The 25,668-nt window shown below is 37.5% G+C and overlaps 1 protein-coding gene across 2 annotated transcripts in view; it reads left to right on the top strand.

Annotated features, from left to right (window-relative positions):
• ttyh2 (tweety family member 2) overlaps positions 1 to 25,668 on the top strand; it is a 55,391-nt gene that overhangs the window by 15,291 nt on the left and 14,432 nt on the right. For both annotated transcript variants that reach the window (XM_014471794.2, XM_023341621.1), the window contains exons 2-5: positions 4,883 to 5,055; positions 11,003 to 11,114; positions 17,684 to 17,904; positions 22,107 to 22,202. In XM_014471794.2, the coding sequence (XP_014327280.1) occupies positions 4,883 to 5,055; positions 11,003 to 11,114; positions 17,684 to 17,904; positions 22,107 to 22,202 (602 nt within the window). The remainder of the gene's footprint in view (positions 1 to 4,882; positions 5,056 to 11,002; positions 11,115 to 17,683; positions 17,905 to 22,106; positions 22,203 to 25,668) is intronic.

Genomic DNA, 25,668 nt, shown 5'->3' with positions numbered 1-25,668 from the left:
CCTGCTGAAAACAAAATATGATGTCCCCATAGGTTTTTGGTATATAAATACAGTTATTTTGAGTGCTTCCTGTCATACCTAATCCAAAAGCCACTCTTCCATTGAGTCAAGATTCGCGAAGTGTATGACTAATCCTACTCAGATCAACATGTTGTTTCTTGTTGTTGACAGGAGACAACAACATGTTGCCCCGCTGAACTGCTTATTATCCATAATTGACTTCTTTGATTAGTTCTCTCCTGGCCTGGACGTTTATAGACGCCCATGTGCTGGTAGGTTTGCAGTTTAGCCATTCTCTTTCTATTTTTCGAATGAGTCGACTCCATTTACTAATTAGGAGACTTCTGAATATTTTAGTGAGGGAAGGCATTGTAAGGGGGACTGCTACAAAGGGATGCCACACTTCAGATTTGTGGGTTTTGAAAACTATTTTTCAATTTAATCCATTCTTTGAAATGGAATCAAAGAAAACTTTTGATAACTATACGTCAAGTGTTATTTTTTTTAAATGAGTCGGTAAGTCATCATTGCGTAAGGTAACACGGTGACCATATCTTGTCATGTGCTTCTGATTTCATGTTTTCAGCGTAATTTTCCTCAGTATTTTAAGAAAATTGTAGTATTATGCAATGTTTCATCCTCCGGGCAAAGTGTCTACAACAGGATTGAAATGATAGAGAAACTGGGCCGAGCACTAGGAGAATCAGTGTGTTTGAGGTAGCTATTTAGATGATTTAGCTACGTCTCTTTGCATCATAAATACACATCCCCCATGCACCCTGCCGTGTCTTTGTCCAACTTGCATTGCTGTCTTTTTCTTTTCTTCATTCTATCTTCTGCCTCACCATTCAACCTCATTTTTAGCATGAGTTACACATTTAATCCCTCCCCCAGTAATTATGTCACCACCGCCTTTGTGCTCATCTGTCCCTTCTACTGAGGCTGCCCAGATCTCATAGACCGCTCAGCTAGGTCTTCCTTCCTGTCTTTCCTGTGTTGTTGCCTCCAGCCTTTTGCAATACCCCAACCCCCCTTGTCTGCTGAGACTGCAAAGAGGAAACAAAGAGGAAGAGGACAGTAGGGCCTCTTAAATTAACGGCGTAAACAATAAGAGCAGAGGTGATAATGTCTAAGGCTTCAATGGGACACTGGTCAATCCAACTTGATGTAGCAGTTAGTGGACTGACCTGCAAGTGTCATCTGACCATAGAGGAAATTTATGAAAATTTCTAATTTTCATAAACAAATTCCTAACTTTTCCTGACTCAAATTAACAGAGGTCTCTATTCATTTTGTTACCTTTTTGTGAGCAAATTCTAAAGTTTATTGTTGGATATTTCCATATTTGTGTCAATCTCATGGATGGCTGCAACATTTAGACAATGGAAAAGAGAATAGAACTAGAAAATACAAATGTGTTCTCTTTATAAATACTTTTATCTTTCAAATCTTATCCTGTGTTTATCAGAATTCTCTCCTTTTCCAAAACCTTTGAGATTGTGCAGGATCCTCGTTTGCTCTTTGCTCTGTAAAAGATAAATGGTTGGGTTTTTTGTACTTAATGGAACGATGGAGTACTGGTTGGAAGCTATGAAAACACATTTGTATTTTCCAGTGCTTTTGTGTTTAAGTGCATGTGTTTGACCATGTGCAGTCACTATGTGCATCCTGAATGGGCTCTCCATAATTCAGAAGCTATTATTTTAACTCTGGACTACAGAGAAGAAAGATGGAGTGACAAGAAAAATATATGTTTTTGTGCGTTTTATAACTCTTTTAGAGGAAATAAGCTGGACTTGGTTAAGTTTTTTTTTTTTTCAGAACCCTTGTTAATTACAGTATCCAACAGATTTTGAATTGATTTATATCTCTAAACTTCACAAGACAATGACCCATGACTCACAAACAGGGTTTTTGTCCTATGGTTTATCTTATGCTTTATATTTCTAATCTGGCATATGAACGGCTTTCCTATTCAGTTGCCCTCTGCTCTTTGCACTGTCTGCCTGCAGAAAAATCACAAGCAAAAGCAAGGTAATTTGAACAAGTCAGTCAGATGGTGCCTAATAGAAATAAACAGGGGTAATTCACCATTTCACCCATCATTCCTCCTCAAAGTGAGAGCATCAGTTAACCTGCATGTAATAAAACCAGGGACACCTTTGAGCCTCCTCCCTACTTCTTCTCCCTATTCAAATAATCTGATTGTCTGTGACCCAACCCCCTCTCCCTGACAATCATATTATCCACATGAGACCGAAATCTTTTTCTCACTTGCTGTGCTCATTTCGCCCACACTCAGGTTATGCTTTCAAATTTCATCATTCCAAACTGAATCCAGACCCAGACAAATGATGAGACGGGGAGCTTCTGTTTTGTTTCTCTCTCACCTTGGTAGACTGTGACATCCACCTGTCTGTCTGAGAATAGTACTTCATTCACTTTCTAATTGCTTAAAAAAGGGACACAACTGAAGCTAATTTGTATAGTTTTTTATGGGATTCTTTATGGTGCATGGAAACTGTTAAAATCTTCTAAACCATTTATTCTCTAAGTTACTAAAGAATAAACTAAAATGCCATTAGCAACACTAAAAGTTGATCAGAAAATTCATCCCCACTTTTGCTGTTATTACTATATTAAGGATATAGCCATAGGACAGCTACCTGATGCCCTATTTACAGTACATTTTCAAAAGCGTTTTCCGTTGTGAATCCCAGAAAAATGTGTTTACATAGACATGGAAAGAGAACGCTCCATGTGAAGATGAAAATGAAATGATCTGGTGCCTAAAGGAGGTGATCAACTGTAAAGGATGGGATAAAACTTTGTGAGCTTATTAGCCTGGCCATTGCCTTCATGCAACTCTGCTTGAAAAAAATCTTGCTTCCAGCACAGTATGGGCCTTCTCCCCTTAACTCTGATTCTGTTTCTCTTGAGTCTCTCCGATGAATTTTCTACCAGACCAATCAGCAAACAGATGGTGAAGTTGTGAACAAAGACGTTGACTTTCTGCTTTCTTTTAGCAATGTAGTCCTCCTGTAGTTTTAGCAATGGCAGCAGAGGAAGTGAACAAAGTCATTCAGTCCATGCTGGCCACACTTCCAAATATTGGATTAGAATAACAGCAGTCTCATTCCACTTGGTACTTCTCTCTTCACAAATGTAAGCAGTTAGGTAAAACTTCAACTGAGTCCACACCTCCAGGAAGTAATTGTTTCTCAATAGCCGAGAGCCCAGTCTCTCTGTACGAAGCAAATAGCGTAGGATAAGGGGCTGGTTTTTACCAGGCTATGAGTTTACTAATCCAAGAGTGGGTTTTTGTAACAATTTGCTTGTACAGAGGTACCCATGTGATCTGATGCATGTAATCCATGGATCTTCGCTAGCGACATAAATATTGCACAATGAACATAATTTTAACACTAAAACAAATCTGAAGAGATACAGAAGCACAGACAGAACACTGAGGTCCGCCATTGTTGTTGTGTTGTGTTTGGGTGAAAACCAGGCCTGCGTGCACAAGCCCAAGATGACGTTTCCAAAACGTGTTTAGTGTTCATTTATTTAGACATGATTTGCATTGTGTTTCTAAAATCTTTCACTCTGGAGCCTGTTATCATAGCTTTGCTTTATTGTCCAGTAAAAATTATGTTGTCTTGTAAAAATAAGACTAAAAACACAACATGCGCATATGTTTTACTGTCCTAGCGTTGTTGTATAAACAGGGCATCTCGTAAATACAGAATTTCATAATATTGCATCCATTTGCTCTATTCAGCTTCATCTCAAGCTAATACACTAATTTCCTTGCTGTTTAGGGTTTAGCATTTAGAGGACATTTCTGTGTGGCTTATGGGGGTTTACCTGCCACTTTGTAGAATCTGAAATAATCCAGCAGACTCTTTTATTCATGCATTCTAATCACACCACTTGGGATGCAGGAGACATGACATCACAGACAAAGAGCAGATGGCTCAGCATCACAAAGATTTCAGACAAGCTAAAAAGGAAGGGGAAGCGTTAAAAAAATAATACAAGAGCCTGAGCCTGAAGAAGCCCATCTGCTCACAGATGGATGGTGAATTCATTTGAGGTTGTTATAGTCTTGTTGCTATTTTCGTCGTTACAGTGTTTCGCAGAAGGTGGGATGGGGGTTAATGGTGACATGAGGAGAGAAGTGAAAGTAAAGGGGGGCTTCTGTTTTCCAGCTGGAGACAGGCAAGCAGAATGCTTTGTTGCCAGCACTGCCACTGACATAATCACAATTTATTGCTGTCATGTGGTTTATTGTTAAATAATGATAGTCACTCTGCAGAGAGAGTGTTTCATTTGAAGCCCTAGAGCACTGGTTCAAATAAACAGTGTAAACCTTTTTTTTTTTTTTTTGGAGGCTGTTGAGTGGCACAGTGCCATTTTCTAAAGTTTGATCTTGAACTGGATACACCTCTGCCCTTCTCAAAGCTAAATTAATTTTTTTAAGTAATCGGGTGAAGTTTTGTTTGTATTTTAGTCAGCAGATGTTTTGCTGTTCTATACAAACAAGCAAATTTACCATTTTAAATTCTAAAGAATAATTAATGACTGAAATGTTTTGCTAAACTTCTTTTTTGATGCCTAAAACATTGTAAACTTCAAATCAGACATAAATACTCTAACTATAGAAATATCTTTACACATATTTGGGACTTTGTGAACAATAAATACATATGATGGGCTGTATAATGTTGTTACATCATGACATTCCATACATAAAATATGATTTCTCTGGGGAAAATTGATCAGATAAACACATGAAAGGTTCCCTGAATTGCATAATGACTCTCTCTGTTTACTTTTGATTGTAAAGCAAACAATCTCCTCCCCCTTTTGTCCCCTTTAGTCCCTCATATTCCTGGGCTGCGTGGCAGCGGCAGGACTCGGCCTTAACCTCCTTTGTTTGGCCGTCTACCTGAGCTTTCTGTGCTGCTGTCGCAAAGATGAAGAAGAGGAGACCAAGAAGCCCAATTCCTGCTGCGTCACCTGGTCAGCTGTGGCTGCAGGTCTTATCACATGGTGAGAAAATCAGTGTTTGCATTTCTTGATTTAGTTTATTTGCTTTATTCGAATGCTTAATTTTCTGTTTTTAATTGTGCAAGAACTCAAAATTTAGGCCTACAATAAGGCAGTCAGCATCTTTTTTTCTTTTGATGAATTCAGTCTTTGATCTGCTTCTGCAAGTTCTCTTTGATCTGTAAGAAATGGTGAGATAAAATTTCTCTGATAACCCTTACTCTGAACATTTTCATAGGACTTGGTTTTAACTTTTTAAAGTTTTGTGTATTCACACAGAGTACACAAAATAATGGAAGAATGTGTTTGTGTTTCATGGCATTTATAGACTAACAGACTCCAGTATTAGGGCTAAAGTATGGCCCCATTCATCTTTTATCAAACCTAGTGATTCCTTGGCATGAAACATATCCCACAGACCTGCTGACCATTTATTTTAATAAAAGTTGTAGAAGAAACTGATGTATTGTTTGTAGTGTGGGGATGTGGACATTTGTGCTTTCCATCCAGCAAAACAATAATCTTCACCTATTTTCTAAATTATATGGAATAAATAGTGCAGACTACAACTAAAATATGTCTAGAAAAATGCTTTGAATTTTTTAAAAATATCTTGTGTAGAGCATAACACAATAAGAATAACACACATTTCATATGCAAACATAAAGACAACAATAAACTATACTTTCTTTGTTATGCATGGATGGACACTGTTAATGGCTTCTTTTTAGTCTCTATAAGCTGCCAGTGAAATATTTCAATAAGTTCAATGCATCTATCCTGTAGAAACCAGGGATAATCTTGTCTGAAAAAGTACAAGATTTAAACTACTTTCAAGATTTGGATAGGTATGAAAAATGAAAATAGTTCAGAATAATATTTATTCCTCTGAATACCACAATTTCCCAACTATAAGCTGCTATCCTTTCACACGGTTTGAACACTGTGATGCGGGTTTCGAAATGCTGGATTTCCATGTGTTGAAGAGGATAGTACAAGCGAGACAGCGGTGTTATTGTGAGCGACAACGGAAGCGAAACCGAGGAAGTGTGTGTGTGAGGCCAGGGATGCCTACGGGATATTTTCAGAGGATACAAACAAAAACCATCACCGCACCTGACCCACATGAACACAACCACATCCCCAACGTGCATCATCGGCATGGCACACTAAACCAGCACAATACACCTGACCCCTTACAAATCCATTCCACATGCGCGCTACACACAAGGCACTTAGAAACAGCAACATTGCACCACTCACCTGACGGTCACTTTCTGACCTACATGAATAGGTCACCTAAGAACATCTGCCCCGCATAAGGTCTAATGTACATAATGCAATGCAGGTACACATGCATGTATACAGACCCATTCAATAAATTAGAATGTTATTAAAAAACCCATTTATTTTAGGAACTTTGTCACTGAGTGAAACACATTATACTGATCAATTACACGGAGATGGATGTTTGAAAGCCTTTATGTTAATTATGAAGATTTTCCACTTAAAAGGAAAAATGACATTTAAAATAAAAAATGTGGGCATTATGAAAAGTGTGAGATTTCAGCAAATCGAGCTTTGCTGAAATCTAGAGCTAATAGCTTAGCTGGACTTTCCCCACCAAGTTCAAGGAAATCAGGATGGCCAACATCATTGGCGTGATGTTGAGTAGGCCACTGGATCCAGCTTCAGATTTTTGTTCCTATATTTGGAGCATAGATTAGTGTTTAGGTTTCTCTTAAACATGGACTGTAATGCTGATGATAAAGTTTAAGAAACATGTGGACTGATTCAGCACCAGCATCAGCAGACCGGCTGTGTTGGTAAGATGGGAGTGCTCAAAGTAGATAATTGAATTTATTACCAGGACTGAATCATGTGACGCTCATCAGCTGGTTGGAGATATTAAATTAAAACCGAAGAATTACGAGCACTGTGGGTTTTTAAGCTCATTGACAAACACAGTGGTGTGTGGCTGTGCAAAATATACTAAAACTCTCATCTAAAGAGAGAAAAATTGGGGAATTATGGTTTTTTGGTTTACATATTTACCGATGTAAAGTTAAATATTTGAATTTAAAAAAATACTCTTTAACATTTTGTAAACTGAATATGAAGAATCCAGACCACCCAGACATAATTGCTTGATATATATATTTGTATAAAAACACGATTAATAAACTTAACTGAGTGACACAATTTTTTTTCAGTGATTTCCGCCTTTAACGATTTCATAGTGGCTGCAGCTCATGCCAAGTGAATAAGCTTTCAATATGTGCATTTTATTTATTTCTGTTTGTTACTTAAAGTGTCCTAAATGTGTCACTCTCCTGCTCTTCAGAGATGCATATTCTAAAAATCCAAATGAGAACAGTAAAAACAAATCCCAGAGTAAATCAGGACAAAATAAGTTGCTTGGAGACAAAATTCATGTTATTGACTTGTAGTCTTAATTCATTGCCCCCTGGTGTCAGATTGTGTTCTTGGCAAACTATGAATGTTTTCCCGTGTTCTTGTGTTACTACATAACACTTTTATGTCGTTCTTTGGGATTTTATATTACAGAACTATAGAAAATGGTGCATTTTGTGAATTTCAAGACAATTAATACATGGTTTTGAAAGAAAAATACTTGTAAAAATCTAAAAATTGATGAAGTCCATTGTGACAAAAATACCTCAGAATACACCGGATAATATTGCCCACCATAGTTTAATTAAACATGTACTGATCAAAGTTATTAATAATAATGCTCATGGTAAACAACACATCCTCCATTGTTTTGTAGCATCTTTTCCTAACTGGGTGCTACGTCATGCTGATCAGATTTCTTACTGAAGAATTTAAGGAAATTTTTATGAAAAACCACAGTCTATGGCAGCTAAAATAAGTAGACAATGAAACAATAGACCAAAACATTACACCAAGATGGGGTAGCTAAAACAAAGAGGCAAAGCTCACTGTGAAGCTCTGTAGGGCCGAGATAAGCTCCACATTTAAGCAATGATTCCTTGTAGCTCTTATTCAAACTGGCATATTGCTTTTCCTCAGGGGATTTAGGATAGTTTCTAATGGTACGTTTATCTTGTAGTGAAAATGAATGCATGTCTCTGCACCTCCAAACCTGAATTTGATTGATCATAGTATCAGCATAATTAAAAACGAACCCTCTGGAATTTGATGCAGATCTCAACAACTTGATTAAAACGGGAATGCCTCATCTGTCTTGGTTGAGGAACCTTGTGTGTACAATTATTATTAAAAACTGCTGAGGTCTTGACCTTAATTACCATGTCCTCTCCGCAGATGGAATATTTTTGAGGATTTTACTGAAAGAATACAGCTTTCATTATGTTTGAGGTGCTTTTGCTAATCTGTACATACAGAAACTTGCAAATGTTGAGGTTTAAATCTAATCGGCGCTTGTTGGTATCAAGAACCAGTAAACAACCTCATGATTGAGGTTGCATCAGTAAAATATTTTAAATCCGGTTTCAGTTAGAAATCTTTATCTGTTTCACAACTATTACATAATGTAGCTATAAAAAGTTGCACTCGCTTTTCTATCACAGATAGAAACTTCAGTTACTATTTATTGTTATTTAAAAGGTGTTTTCTTGGCAAGACTTAATTTTACAAATTACGGTAATTAAAGTCTGAGACCAATGATGTTGGAAATCAACAATCCTTCATCTAAATCCCAACTCTCTCAATTAGAGGCAGCCCATGATGGATGTTGCTGCCAATTGTACTGGACACCAAGCTTGACAGAAATTGTCTTCATGTAAATCCTATTAGTCCAGATGGTTCCTCTCTTTTTAGCCTTTATTTAATTCTTGACAGCTATTTTCTAATGATATGTTGAGATAAACAGTATTTGGAGAAAGTTTATTTACCACTGAAATTTTACCTTTGGTAAATATAAACAATTACCGGTATTTTATTTCCCATTCAGTTATACAAATATGTCACACTTCAATAGCAGCATCCTTCAAGGGCACATTTGAAGACTGATCACATAGAGGACTCATCCAAATGCAGCTTTCACATTTGTTCTTTTATTGTTAATATAAAAACCCTAAGTACTCACAGTGTGTCCTTTGGCGCCTCACACACCCCTAATTCCTTGTGCGACTGCATGAGTTTGGCTGACAGTTGACAAGGGCACAGAGAGGACTGTAGTGTGTCTTACTTAAGTACTTTATCACATTGCAGTACAGACTTCAGTGCATTTTCCTGTCGTTTTATGTCATAAATAACACATAAAATGCATAATGTCGCATGAGCTTCACTTGGTGGGTCTGATTTTCATGTTCCGTTGCAGTGTTTATTGGCAGAAGATAAAAGTTATATCTATTGTAGTTTATATTTCTTGCATGACTCAGCAACATTTCATATTCAATCGGCCAGAAAGCTACAATCGCTGCTCCCCTAGTATTTACTAATATTGTACACCTTGAATGGACTAGCTTGTCAACAAATGAGCAATTTTCCCTTGAGGACCATTCTATTCTATTCTAATCTATATTTAAAGACTTTCAAATAATGCAAAAATAATATTTTCATTTTGAAACATATCTGTATTGATGTTTTAACTGTGGAAGAGTTCACAAAGTAATATTGAGTGCAAAAGGCCTGATTTTCAGTCCGACCTTTCATGTATCTTGGCATACTCTCCAGTGAGCTAGTGCTGGAATTTAACAGACTTTTACAAACCTCTCTTAAATTTTCTAAACTTTTACATGACAAGATTGTTCATTAATATTTTTTTTTAATTATTATTATGTCCACACCTGAAAGCACTGATGGTGCATTTGTTGTAATGAATGGGATTATTTTAGAATATCACAATCACAAGTTATTTGCAGTAAGACACCTTTTTGGTGTGTGTCAGAGACTGACTCAGCTCATTCCTCTTAAAAGTAGTAACCCCTACAATCTGCACTTTGTCGGTTTGCTGTTTTTCCTACTTATTTCCCTAATAGTTTGGACAAAACCTTCAAATTGGGTGGTTTATCTGCAGGAGGTCAGTTAATGAGAGAATGCCTTTGCCTCAGTAATTAGGAAAATAGCTGCTGTTTTTCTGCTTAATCCAAACATAGCTTCCAGTACAATTATTATCAATTCTGCAGGATCAGTGGCTTCAGGTGATTTTTACACTGAGTCTAAGTGTTCAGAAGGCTTACCTAAGGTTCTCCCTTTAGTACTGACCTGACCCAATCTTGGCCTGTATCTGGTGCATGTTCCCACATGGGATAATTATGGATTTCTACAGGAAGAGTTCTGTTTGTGTTATCTGACAAGATAAGCTAGTAGATCCAAAACCTCTGTAACTACATAAAAGAATATCAAAGCCCTGGGAGTGTTTTTGGGTTTTTTTTCCAGTAAAAATGATCTTTTCCTTATCATTTTCTGCGCTCCAGCTGAACAAATCCGACCTATGGATTGTTGCGTCTGCTGACGTGGTTTAAAATCATGCAAACAAATTGTGTCATTTGGGGAGAGGGTATTGTTAACAGGTTTCACATTTTTGTAGGTCTTAAATGAAATGCATTACATAATGGTTTACATTTGTATATTTTCTTTAAAACTGTCAGTAAATGAGTAGATTTTTGTAGGTAGAACAAATCAAAATATTCTTAAGGTTCATCACTGTGCAATATTTGTACTTTGTACAGGTATTGCACACACCCACACATACACCCAAGGGAATTTAGACAGGCCAGTTAACATAACATGCATGGTACTGGGAGGAAGATGGAATAATTGGACATCAAAGTCCTTGCAGAAGGTCCCAGGCCAGGAATTGTAACCAGGACCTTCTGACTGTAGCCTATATCCACAGGCAAGGGTCCTGTGGATATAGAAGACATCAGCAACTGTAGAACTCTGCTCAACTCATTAACTTATCAAAGACTTACCTGTCCTTCCCCTCTTTTCTCTGCAGCATCTCTGTGGGTGTGGGTTTCTATGGCAACAGTGAGACCAATGATGGTGTTTATCAGCTGACCTACTCCCTGTACAATGCTAACCACACCCTGGGTGGTGTAGACAGCCTGGTAAGTTCGACACTGAATCACTTGTATTGATGCCACACAATTAATAGCTTAAATTGCTTCACAACAGAGCTAGAATAGACAGAAAACTCTTGAGTAGTTTTAAACTGCATTTGAGGTAATTTTGATTCGCTCAGACACACTTCAGCACAAACGCCTGAGCAAGGATGAAATCTCAAAAGACTCAACTTACTATGTATTTAAATGTTTTCTGGTGTTTTTTATAGCTTTGATCTACTGTGCGAAAATTGACAGCCTGTCAACACACAAAAAGCTCACCTCCGGCCACTGTAGCCTCAGTGGAAAACAAAGCGTTGCACTCACTCCTGTTTGTCTTGTGTGCACATGATGCTATTTTTACCCAGCCATCACTCAGATGTCTAAATGAAGGTTACAGCTTCAAAATTTCCTATTATAGTCAAATCAGCTTTTGACTAAGAAATATTTTCCCACAAAGCTATGTCCCACAAATATGGCTAAAATTTATATTTGTAATATAAGGTCTTCTGAGCTGTTATTAAACAGAGCTCTTAGAACTGTCTTCTGTTGTCTGGAGAGTAAAGTATAACGTGGTAAAAATAAATAGGAAGTATGAAATTTTTTAATGTTAAATACATGAATCCAGTCCAAATACTTTGGAATCACAATCTGAAATGCATTCTACAGTTGATACACACATGCACGCCTTCATATCAAGTGGTCCATTAAAATCAAAACCAAAATACTTCAGATTTGGAAGTAAATCTGCAAGGCTTCTCATTGGGACACAGACAATGGGGAAATAAAAGTTAAAATCTTTGAGAACCATGTATTTCTATTTATCCACCTAAAGATTAGACACTGATTTGTGACAGATAATACCATTAAAACAAATAGAAGTTTGCATTGGGGGTCTGAAAACTTTTGCTGTTATTCTGTTTTGTAGTGGGGGAAAGTAACTTTAATAGTGCTTTCCTTCTTTTGGTAGTTTATAACCAGCAACTATTCTGCAAAAGTGTCTTCCCAGGCATTGACCCGGGGCCCTCTGGCTGTCGAAGAGCGGGGATTAAGTCTCCATCTGTGTTAATGGAGATTAATGTGCTTCTGTGAGAGCTACTCAGTGCTACGACTCAAAGCGGCCTTGGTGGTAAACACTTTGCAGCGAGAGTGAAGAGCCTACAGCACTCTTATTTTGTAGCTATTTTGTGTCATGTTAGGACATTTAACTGCAATGGCGAGGAAAAGTGAGCTGAGATTTTATTAGAGTTTCAGTCCCATCTTCCTGGTTATTCATAAAAAATGAAAACTGAAAATATGTTTGACAAGTTGAGCTGATGCCTTTGGGATTAGTTCCCACTTTATGAGCATTAACCAGTAGAAGCCACTGATTTACCCCACTTCTGTTTTTCATATGACTGCATCCTAAGCTTGCATTAGACAGAGGCATGGATCTCTTGCATCTCCAAATTGCGTCCATTGATACTAAATATCGCCATTGAAATTTCTAGACTCTTCCCCCATTTTGTCCTCAGTGCCACTTAAGCAAGACACGATAATCGTTACCACATAGTCTGTTTGGGATTTGTGAACTTGTGCAAACATATGAAAGGCCAAGGTGGCCTTTATTTCTCACGTGCACACATAAGAGTTTAGTCCCGTGTGTGTGTGCATGAGTGAATTTGTTGCATGCAGCTATAGACTGTTAAGGAGTCTAATTCTTGAGTTATACAAAGAGCCCAGTGTGCCGCACACAGCTCCCAGTCTCCCCCCACCTAATCAACCATGATCCCAGGAGACAAAGCCCTTTGATTTGGAAGAACAAGAAGCAATGCTAGGATGCCTGATTGGCAGAGTCGGGAACTGAAATCAGTATTGAAATCTTTTGACAATGAGGTCCAAACTCCTTTCTGGCCCACACAAATGCCTTTTAGCCCAACTCCAAGAGAGTTTAGAAGAGAGTTAGCTCAGAGAAGGACAGAATAAGGAAGAAAGACTGTTGACTGTTTGAGTTGAGACGGTGATTAGTTACGGTCTGGAATATATGCTTATCATGTGTCTATCTGAGAGTGATTTAAAGAAATCCCCAGCTTACATCATCTTAAACAGGAATGTTAGATCTGGAAAAGCCATGATTCTTTCTATTCACTGTTAAAGGATTGATGTGACATTAAAGGAGTTTGGCCATGTTCATAATAACTCTTTTGTTTGAAGATGGGTGTAAGTAATCGCCCAGTAGACTGGGTTGACGTCTGGGTCATTCACTGAGTATTCAGCTGGAATGCAAATACAAGCTATATGTTCCTTCACACTGTTTTTTAGCAATTGCATAAAATAGAGTATGTATATTTGTTAGGATTATAAGACATTTCTTGCTCAAGAGATCAAACTTTCCCTTGTCCGTCATGGATGATCGACCATTAACAAAGTAAAGACAGAGCCAATCAGTATAGAGAGGATGGTGAAACTGAATTTTCAAGATGCTAACTGGAGGCCTGCTATAATTACCAACAGCCTTGGCTTTGATATACAGCTCAGTCTGCAATGTATTTTTCCTGCTTATGTCACCACCTTGACTCTAGTTAACTGAACTGTACCACAAGGTGCAGCTTCTTTATGTGTAACCCATAGTGGAAGGATAACTTCTCTTTTTGAATTCAGGACTAAAAAATTTATTTACATTGGGTTTTCAGCTTTGAGTAAAAGGAGGGATCATGATCAGGAGAGGCTTTGCTTTCTGTATGTGGCATATAAATAGATCTTGATAAAACTCAACTCTGAACTAGTGAATCTAAGCTTTTTTCTAAGTTGAGGGTCATCTTGGACATACCTATGTTCAAAACCTAGAGAAAAGCTTAACTGAGCTGCTCATATATTTGCCTAACCTTATTTTTAATAAGAGCCACTGCATCCTCTTTCTATTTTGTATACTTTAAGTACATAAATAGTGGGATGGATTTAAAATAATAATTGTTCCCAAGTGGTAGGTGCGTTTAATGAAACAGTGTACCCACTGAAAAGAATCGGGTGTTAAAATAAACTAAGATGTATATACACCCAAATAATTTTTTTTATAAATGTGTCCCAGTGTCTTCTGCAGAGATACACAATATATGATAGATGTGCATTTATGAACTCTGTGTTATTACATGAAATAGTGTAAGAAAATTGATTTACAGTGGGCAGTGGTGTTATAAAGCTCATAAATCACGTACAACAAATTCTGGTAATTTTTTTACACAAAAACATCACTTGGGAAAACTCAAAAACGATTGACTTAAAGCATATTAGTTTTTCTTCAAGAAACCCTAACCACCCGTTATGCTAATTGAAAAATAACCTCTAAAACTTTCATCGATAAGTTTCAGGCAAAAATAAAAACATAGATTTTTAGAAAGATGCACTGCAAGCCAATGAGACTGGTCTATCTTCATATAGGACTAAGCTGCCCAAGTACTTCCAACCCATGTTCCATTTCATGCTCCAACTCCCACATTCAATATTAAATGAGGAAGCTTGGCAGTAAAGCCAACACAATAAATTAAAGCTGAAGAGAAGTATCAAGCTGTTTCTCGATTTCAGATTCAATAACGCTGAGAGGAAAAAAATATTTTAAAAAATCTAGTTTCAGTTCAAATGTCTCATTAAATTGTGTTGCTCATTACATTTTATCATCATTCTTTTCTTAGGCAAGAGTAACAAGAGTTTGTTCATCATTAGTTTGCCCAACATTTGACCTTATGTAGAAATGTACCCATATACATGGTGTCAAAAAATCCTTTGTGTCCACATTTGCCTATCAGATATATAATAACAAATTAAATACATACTTAAGGTATCATGGTTTTTACACAAAACAACATTTTATCACGTATTAGGGAACAAAATATAAATAAATGTGACACAATGACTCCACGTGAAAAGCAAAACTTTAAATAAAACCCATTTATCCATCTTTCTCAAATGACCTTCAGCCAATATCTGAATTCATAATGTTGAAATACCCTTTTTTTCCAGCCTGAGGTAATACGTCATTTATCCACGTTTTGTCATCTTGATCTTTTTCTCCCTTTGGCAAATAAGCGTCCTCCAGTAAAAAAACAAAAAGCCTTAAACTAAACTGCAAAATGTTTGTGTAGAAAATATGACAGGAAAAGAGGGCTTCTCTGTGGCCTATAAACATCAGAGTGAGATAAAAACCGGGCTAAGAATCCTATCTTTAAGATCGGTGCACATCACTTACACAGTGAGGATTAGACCCAGACAGAGAGTAGAGATTAGTCAGATTGGCTAGTTCCCTAAGGGTTTCAGATAAAATTCTCATTCTCACACAAGCAGCAAGGATCAGATACATTCCTACATTTCTGCATCTGCAATTTTCATCTCCCCGGTCTGCAGAGGGAAAAGTATCTGGGAATGATCAAATAAACTACAAAACACTACAACCTTGAATATAGCAGCTGTACTTTGGGTTGTCTTGTTATTTATTTGTTCAGTGGTCAAAGGATGAAATGGAAACAGAAAAATAAATGTTTGATACGAAAATTGATTTCCTGTTGTACTGCATCACATCTCTGCTTAACATTAGCCTATATGGAGAGAAGAATTAGAAACTGTATAACAGTGGCATAGCCATTAGTCACCCCACTGTGTTTTATTTGAGCAAATTTTCTTCATCCATCCATTAATCTGGTTTATTTGGGGTTGGGTTGTGGGGGAACCAGTGTGAGAAGTGAGATCTAGACTTCCTTCTTTCCAGCCACTTGGGCTCGCTCCTCTGGAGGAATGCTAAGGCATTCCCAGGCCAACTGAGAAACATAGTCCCTCCAACGTGTCCTGGGTCTTTCTCTAGGTTTCAGCCTAGTGGGGCGTGACCGAGCTTCTCACCCTCTTGAGAGCCCAGATAACACATCAACTTCTTCTAGACATGATCTTGCTTATCACAGTGATAAGCAAACTGCAGTGGGTCCTGATATCTACTTACTTGCATAAGGTGGGCGAATATGACACCCAGAGGAGGGTGGGATGTCTGTTTGGTTGGGGGTAGCTGAAGAGGAGGGTGATTAGTTTGTTCCTGAACTAAATCTGTTAAAGACTGTGTTCAATTCATCGGCTCTGTCCAGAATCCCATGTATCTGATCCTCCTTTTGCTTGGAGGCTGTGATCTTCTTCACCCCTGACCAAACATCTGACCAAACATCTCTGACATTGTTCTTTTGGTCTCTTTTAAAATGACATTCACCAATAAGGACTTGTGAAGTCATATTTGTGGAAGCTCATTGGTCACTAGCCAGCCAGCTCATTTCCTTCCTCTTTATTTTAAGCTTCAGTTTTTCTTTTTTTTTTGTTTTTTGTTTTTCTTTTTATAAAGTGTGGTTCATGTTGAAGACAAACCCAGTTAATTACTTCCGACCAACCTGTCCTTGTTTCAGCTTCAGCAAACAATATCCCCGACAAACACAAAAACAATATATGTTGGCACCCGGAGCTGAATGGAGGCATGTATTACCCTTTTTAATTATCAAATAGCAGGATGTCTCAGTGACTGCTATTTCTCTACAAACAGCTTCTCCCCCTGAGCAAAACATATAGCAATTAACTACCAAATTGATGGGTAGTGTTCATAGAGTATATGTTTACACCCATATGTGGGATAATGATGTCCTTGGCAATGGATTACAATAGTGTAATTCATCACATTAAATGCCTGAGCTTTTGTTGTTGGTTGACTTAGAAGACCATACTTTCACCTCATCGAATGAATCAGATGCTGTATGGTTACAGGCTTAAATAAATATACAAAACAAATGGCTTTGTAACAATAATTTTTTTTTAATTCTTTGATTGCAAAAACATCAAAACCACTATTTCACCTTTAAACTCTCTAAAAGGTGTTTATTTAAAATAGACACCAACGCTTGGTGTTACATCTCTCCCACACTGTGCCTTCCCTTCAGTCTCGTCCACTCTTTAACACAGAACCATCTCATTTTTAAGATCATTCTGCCTTTATCCTTTTTCAATATTTCTAAGGCTGAAGGAAGTAGTCAATAATAAATGACAGCTTGCAGCCCCAGCATCTCTTATAAACTTGAAGAAATGTTTGCACAGTTTAAAAATACATTAGATGTGGCAAAATTATGTTTCCATTTGATGTTATCTGAGATGCTATAAAATTTTGTAGACGTGTACACATGCCAAAGAGCACATTAATAATGATATTTATTTTGATGTTCATTTTAATTCTGACTATTGAAATTAAAAATATGCTCAGGCATCACAGTGGCCTGAACCCCCCCTGCTCAAATACAGATAGTTTTATCCTGAAGGGTTTTTCAAGTGTAACAAAGGAATGACCCCACAGGAGCAGCTATTCATCGGGTGGTTGAGTGCACTGCTACAAGCAACAGAAAAATCTATATTTAGACTTTTGTCCTCTCTGCAAGGGAACAATGTACAGCAGAACAGTTCAGTAAGAGCAAGAAATAAAACTATTAGAGCTTTGAGTTTGTATGGTTTAGGATTGAATCTTCCTAAATAATATTATATTTTGTTCAGCAATTTTTTATTTTTTTTTTTGCTCTTCTTTTCTCCAGGTGACAGGCACAATGGGCAACATGAGGACTGGCCTCCACCAGCACCTAGCAAGGCTGGATGAGATCTTTGCCACAAGGGGCGACTACGTGCAGACCTTGCAGTTCATGCAGCAGATGGCGGACAATGTGATCAAACAGCTGCTGGGGCTGCCCGACTGGGACCAGGCCAAAGTGGACCTGGCGACCATCGCTGATCAGACTGCAAATATAGAGTACTACAGGTGAAGACAAAGCCAAAAACACATGTCTGGCTCATTAAGTGGAGGGAGGGGAGCTTGGGTTGTTACAGTGGCTTACAATTGTTGTTATATCCTGTGACATTTTCTACATTTAGGCATTTTCTTGGAATTTTATTCAATTTACTAATATTAAGCAGTGGATAATTGTAAACTGAAGGGAAAATGATACGTGATTTTCAACACTTGCTTTTCAATTCTACTTTGCTTTGTGTTGCTTTATCACATAAAATCCTAATAAGATACATTAACATTGCTGGTTCTAAGATAAAATGTGAAAACATTGTTTATGTTTATCATGGTAAGGCACTGTATATGATAAAATGTCACCTTTTCACACCTGAGAGGACATATTCAGAGTGTGTATCTTCCTTCAAATTTAAAATTCTGACTCTATCCATGAATATTACACAAAGTTGCTGTATAGGCAAATTTATGCAGAGGGCAAAAGTTGAGCATGCATTTTGAAAATGCAGGTCCATTACAGAACGTTTTCAGGATGCAGCTATTTGTGTCCAGAGAGTGAGCTGCATCTTCATACTCTGATGTCCATGCTAGGTGAGCTGTGAGGAATTTATGTGAGGAGACTTCCAAGCATGAGTCAAACTCCCTACAGACCAGGAATGAAGCATTACATGTTTATGAACATTAAATCTAGATATAGTCCTTTGGTTCTTAGAGAAGCAAATATGATTCACCATATGATATCAAGTTTCTTTTTACGGCTGCAATCCCTGAGCAATTCAACCACACAATTATATATCTAATTTATGGGCTGGGAGTGAAATCCAGCATGTTATGACCCGGATATATCACTTTGTATTGCATAATGCATGATTATACATGGATGCATCACCCACTTATTTAAAAAGTGGCTCTAACATGGAAACTAACTTACCAAGCACAATGTGTGGAACTCTAATTATTTGAGATTATTGGCCATTCTGACGTCAGTCAAAAATATTAACAGTTTTCAGAATATTTGAACCTCGTTATAGGATATGACTATTTTACAATACAATAGTTCAATATTACTTGGACTCTTGCACGTATCTTGTGTTATTGTTTTTTGTCACAGACATTTTAGACCATCTAATTTTAATATCATATAACAAAAGTTTGAATAAACTTAAAAAGCAGCTTTAAAATGATTTTTTAGGTTAAAAAAAGGCATCCTAACTAATCGCATCCAGGCTTGAATACTGCCAGAACTTAAGAATCATAAAATATTATTTTAATGATTCTTAAGTTCTTAGGTGGTGGAGCAGGGGATGAGCACAACCCACATAAGGAGGCCTTAGTCCTCAACGCTGCTGATGCAGGTTTGATTCCCGGCCTGATGACCTTTGCCGCATGTCTTTCCTCTCTTTCAATATCCTACTTTCCTGTCTGAGCACTTTCAAATAAAAAAGGCCACTCGAGCCAAACAAAGAATCACAAAATAACTCAAACAGGAACTGTCTGACAGCATGAGGTAGGCTGAAGAATTTTAAGAAGTAGCTTAAGTAGAAGGTTTGTTGTATACACTGAGGAAAGCAGCTGCTATTACCTTTTCATTATCTCTACAGGTCATGGACCTTAAATATTCTGTCTGTTCTGAGATCATTTTTAGTCACAGGCCCAGTGGCCTTTCAGCATTTACAGACATGCTGTATGTTTGTATTGATCTCTAAGGTGACTCTTCTGCTTTGCAGATAAAGTAGTCCCATGCTAATAGGGTGGGCTATCTTGGTGGACTGACACTACAGCTCTCATTAGGCTTGTTTTCAACACTTCATCCAGATAAATAGTTCCTGGAAGGTTTTATGTGTTTACATGAATGTGTAAATGGACGCACTGGTACCGAGCAGCAGCATTTCCAGAAATCGTTTCGTAATGCTTCGAAACAATTTAGATTGACTTACAGCGCTGATGTAAAATTCTTCGAATTCACTGAACCTTTTCACGTTTTATGATGTTACAACCATAAACTTTTATGTATTTTATTGGGACTTTATATGTTGGACCAATGTAAAGCTGTTCATATTCATAAAGTGAAAGGGGGTTGATGCAAATAAAGATCTTAAAGTGTGGCTTTCATTTGTATTAAGCCCTCCTGAATCAATACTTTGTGCAACCTATGCGAGTTTGTCTCTCCTAGTGCCACACATTTAAAGAATGGTCTCAAACTCCAGTCCTCAAGGGCCAGTGTCTTGCAACTTTTAGATTTCACTCTGCTTCAGCAAACCTGGCTCCAGTATTAGCTCATTAGCAGAACTCTGAAGAACTTGAGTGGATGCTCTTGAGGCAGTTTAGCTTTTAATTCAAGTGTGCAGGACCAGGCAAACGTCTAAGAGTTCCAGGATTGAGGACTGCAGTTTGAGACCATAGCCTTAAGGCACTTGGTTGGACTGGATTCTACGTATTTAGGGCTATCTATCAATAAAAACCCTTGAAAATGCATAAACATTTGTAACAGGACAAAACTTTTTTGTTTGCAGCTTTTTGTAATAAAGCTTTCACATTTTCCTCCCTCTAACCAAAAGTTTCTTAGAAAACACTTTTTTTGTGATGCTTACATGAACTCTCTCCACCCCCTCATGCATCTGTGCTTTCCCAGTCTGACTAATTGGATTAAGGATGACAGAGGCAAACACAGTGGCACCGCAGTGCCTCCCATGTTGATGCATCAGCTTCTCATGCTTTACTCCATCAGTGAAGGAAAAGATTAGACAAGGGCGAATCAGTGGAAAGGTGGAGGTGAGGGAGAAATGAAAGGCTAAGAAAGATAGGGGAGGCTGGGATAACATGAAGATTGGGAAAAAGATTAAACAGAGAGGGGGAGGAATAAATAAAAAAAAAAATACGTACATGAGAAAATCTGAGGTTTTGTTGAGTAATGAGAATGCGGGGTGGTGGGAAGTAAGTCAAAAATGGAAGAGAATATCAACACACTGCTGAAGAAGGATCAGAGCAGTGGAGCAAAATAAACCCTGATGGGAATAAATAGACAACAGCGGCTGACAGGTAGGATAGATTGATAGATCTTAGTGCAGGAGTGAAAAGTGTTTTCTTTCTTATTTTCATCAGAACATTCAGCCATATGGATTCAAAGGGATTCATAATTAACCAGCTGGACAGATTCTGTTGTGTACATCTGCAACTTGATTACTATTCACAGAACAGATGGTTTTACTAAGGAAGACAAAGCTGGTTCTCAAACACACACATTCACAGGCCCCTGCTATGTTATGCATGTCTACTAATGTGAATGTTCACATTCACATCACATGCCCTCTTTCGTTTATCTTCCACATCTTACTATCTAACAGACCCAATAGAAAAATGTCAGTTTTTTTCCAGTTTAGACTTTCTTTTTGTATCTTTGTAATTATGCTGGCAGATTGTGTTTGAAAGTTTAATCAGACATGGGTAACTGCATGGTTTGAAAACATTTTGGTTTCTACATCTGCTCAAGAAGAATCGAAATCCATTTGTTCAAATAACTGTTTCTGCTGCTCTCTATGGAAACCTGAAATCAGCATGTTGTCTTGTGTTTGAGCAGGAGCATAAGCTTAATATTGAGGTTGTTATTGTATTTTATCCCTTTTATTTGTATTTCCATCTATTCATTTTACTGACTTTACCAATATATGTTATTATTCCACATATTTACTAAAACCTGCTATTTTTCCCTCCTTAAATTTCACAAGGTTATTGTTTTGTTATGCGCTATTCTGACTCTAACAAATTTGAATACCTATGCTAACTTTTTTAATGCTGTCATTTTCAAATGGTTATGGATACTATAGATGTCCTTTGTGAACATATATTTCCTTAATATGCCCATTCAATAGGTAATAGATAATCAATCAATCAAACTTTATTCATAGAGCAGTTTAATGCAGTGAGGTTTAACACAAAGTGGTCTACAGAAGGCAAAATCAATCTGCAAAGCACTGATAAGCACCAATGGCTTTGATTTCAAGGGGAGGCTACTGTTCTAACAATGTTTTAGCATATTAACTCTCCATTTCTTGTAAATGTGCTTTTATTTTGAGCCACACATACCATGATATTTTGGGGGATGGAGAAACAATAACCTTTAAAGACCTGAAGTGTCTCTTTAAGAAATTCCCATTGTATATTTCTACTGACATCCATTCACTGGCAGAAGTTTAATTGTTTTCTTCCGCTTGTGTCTCAAGATGGCTAACCTACCTGTTGCTCCTCATCCTGGACCTGATCATCTGCCTGCTAGCCTGTCTGGGCCTGGCCAAGCAGTCACGCTGGCTACTCACCACGTAAGTCTACATGCACCTTAAAACGGCTACTTTTACATGGTCCATCTTTTTGTTTTGGTCGTGTGTGTTGTTCTCTGTTTTAAATGGTAAAGCACAATCAGTAAGATAGTATGAAAAGCTCACTATATAAGCTACATAGCAAAATGTGAGACTACCCAACTAGTTAAACAGAAGCCAAATAAAAGGGAAAATTGTTTTCAGCTGTAATTGCAATGCAAGTTTAATTTGCTGAAATGTTAGAATGTCAGCACACAAAGTTAACTTTGAAAACAATCTCTTACAGATTTTAAATTCTATAGTTATATGTAGCTGCATTAAATAATATCTACATTTCATAATCAGTGGAAAGTCAAACTGATTGACAACTACTGTTTTTTTATGTTGAGGGAGTTGATGGTCAACATACCAAAACAATTGTTATCTTTATGGGGCATTTACTTTTTCACAAATGATGATTTGAATAGAGTTTTTCCTGTAAAAATTTAAATAAGATCTGAGGGCTACCAGCTGTTGGCACTGTGGTCTCGCAGCAACAAGGGCCTGGGTTCAAATCGCAGTCGGGTCTTTCTGTATTGAGTTTGCATGTTTATAACGTAGTGTAGGGTGCAGAAAAAAAAGTCTAATGAAAATGCATTTAATGTAGCTGGATCTTGAAAGGATATTCAGTGCATCTCTAGATGGAAAGAAAGAAAGAAAGAAAGAAAAAAAGAAAGAAACTTATTTCTTGTAGTAGTTAAACACACTACTATCGTGATAAAGTTGCTTAATTACATATAATATGCAGCAGAGGAAGAAGAGATAAAAAGAGGTTTGTAATGATTCATTTTAAACTGGGGCAGATCACAGGAGCGGGTGTGGGGTTTCTATATCTTCCCATGGGAAATATTCTGTGTACAAGGCAGCTAAGCCCTGGATCATATCCATGTACAAACACGGCTCAGCTTGCCCCGTCTTATTTGACCGTTTGCCTTTCAGTGCTGCCAGCAGGAGGCTGAACTATCTCAGAGTGTTGCCGTCTCAGTGGCTTTGCTCTACAAATTGAACCAGAGAGCTGTGAGGAGATGGGAGCTAGGCCACTAGATGTTATCTACAATATAACTTCCTGAGAATTGTTATTCCACTTAAACACTTGACCTGCTTTAGACATGAATTAGAAAATGTCTGACAGAAGCAAACATGGCAGATGTTTGAAGTGTCATATGGTAGACGATTAATTATTTAGCTTGGTCTTTTAAAATGTTTTTCACATTAATATTTAATGGATTTGATCATGTAGAAGTGACAGGAAAACAAATAGATTTCTGACACACATAAATCTATGTATGTCTTCTCTGTGTGTTAAGGCACAGAGTAGCCTTAACATGCTTCTCTGTGCATGTTAAGGCTGGCCCTATAGGTTATTATTGCACTGGAATTATGTGCTAGATATCAAGTTTGATTTTTATTCTTGGCGTCTATTGTTCATTCTGTTCTCAAGAAGGCGTTTTCAAGAAGACAGTAAATCCATTGTGGTCTAAAATGATTTGACTGAATGCTCCTCTGTCTTTTTTAGGCAAAGTGGGCTGAAGTAAACTTGCCCTACTAACCACAAAGACCCCTATCCCTCCTCCCACTTTACCCTTTAACCCCAACACAAACACAAGGCGAGTTAGTGTCAAGAGTGCCTGCCGTCCCAGTGGAGGCTCTCCTCCAGTGGAGTGGAAGTGGTTGGAGCCAAATTACACTCTAGAGGGCTACTAGCTCCTTGTGGTGCTTTGAACCGCCTGATTGGGTGTTGCTGAGACATAGAGAATAACAGCTTTGACAAGACTTTCAACTCACATGTGAAACAGGGAGGGACAACCGTAAACTTTGCTGTAAACTTTATCTCTTTTTTTTAAGGTTGAGCCTTGTTCTTGGAGGTGTAGTAATGATTAAACACTGACATAAAACTGACATGTCAGCATGTGAGCACATAAGAAACCTGTTGGTAAAATTATATCTTACCCATTTTATTACCTGAACTTTATGGATCGAAAGTGCATCCCTGAACAGAAGAACATCGTTAGACCGGTTATGATCAATGACATACAGGAAGGCTCTTTGGGAAGAGTAATAAGCAGCTTTACAGGGGAAGCGAGCTCTCTATCAGTAACCTTGAGTGTCCATTCCGTGAGCCATCTTGCACTTTATAAGTTTGATTAAAAGCAACAGAACTAAAGCAAAGCAGACAGACCATTTTAACATATCTTTGTTCATCTCTCAGGAACGTCTCTCTGCTCCTGTGACTCACCCTTTTAGTCACGAATGCCTATTAAAACCTCTTTGCTTAGTATAAACTTTAGTACTTGTAAAACAAAACACAAATTGTACATATCAAGATGCTTCTAAAGAGAGTATCTGCTGAATATGTGCTGAAAACATTTATTTTTCATTGCACTGTAAGCGCAGATCCAGGGCTTAGGATTTTTGTTTTTCTAATTTAGCCCTACTTTGTACTCCACAGATTTAAAGGGTTAAATTGATGAAGAAAAATGTCCAGAGTTACTTTTTAATTAAGTTTCTAGCCATCCAGCTGAAGTTTTGGTTGAAAGGTCTGAGCTTCCATATGCTACTAAGCCAACATTTGTAAGCAAACCTTAATACTGTGTTGTAAATTGCATTTTTTTTGGTATGGCTACGTCAGGTTTTGTATGCATTGGTAGAAGAAAATGCTCTGTACTTTGTAGTCTTTATGATTGCCATCTTGGGTTTGTAATTTTGGAAAGGAGAACAGGTTCAAACCACAACTGTTAAGAAAAAACTGTTCTTTTAGCTACATGAAAGCTACAATATTCTTCGTTTTGCCACAACTTTAAATATCCACACATTTGGAATTGGTGACGTTAAAAAATGCAACTTTTGAAACATAAATGGACTTTTCTTTTAGAGGTAACATGCATAGGCCATTCCAGAGAAAAAATTATAAAATAAATATGTATATTCGCCTCTCATGCATGTGTTTGCATTTTTCATCCTTTTCAGTTGTCTTTTCAACCAGTACATGTCCATGATGCTTCACAGAGATGTGATTTTGGCCTATTGTATACAATAATAATGACCTTTTCTAAGTCGTGTGTCTAAGTGCAGACTGGAGGAACGGCAGTTCTTTAATATTCAACGAGTCACCGAAAGATCTAGCTGTGTTCCAACAGCAAAAAAAATCAAGTCACAGGTGACAGGTTTTGAGATGGTGCTCAGAAGGACAAAGAGCGAGAAAGATGTCATGCAGCTTTGGAATATTGGTTAATCAAAGAACACCAAAACATTAACCTTTAAGCAAATTTCCAGATTTTAAGTTTTTCTCACCAAATTCAGATTTTAGATGCTTAAAATACCTATTGGTTTATGTAATATTAAAAGCATAAGATGCCAATCCCATTCCATCTTCACAGGGATTGCAGCTTAATAAGGGAAACTCTGACATTCCTCTCCCAAGCGACACTGC

The sequence above is a fragment of the Xiphophorus maculatus genome, chromosome 10 (genome assembly GCF_002775205.1).
Source record: "Xiphophorus maculatus strain JP 163 A chromosome 10, X_maculatus-5.0-male, whole genome shotgun sequence".
Lineage (NCBI taxonomy): Eukaryota > Metazoa > Chordata > Actinopteri > Cyprinodontiformes > Poeciliidae > Xiphophorus > Xiphophorus maculatus.
Note: the sequence above shows the minus strand (reverse complement) of the source record. Positions and strands in the feature narration are given on the sequence as shown.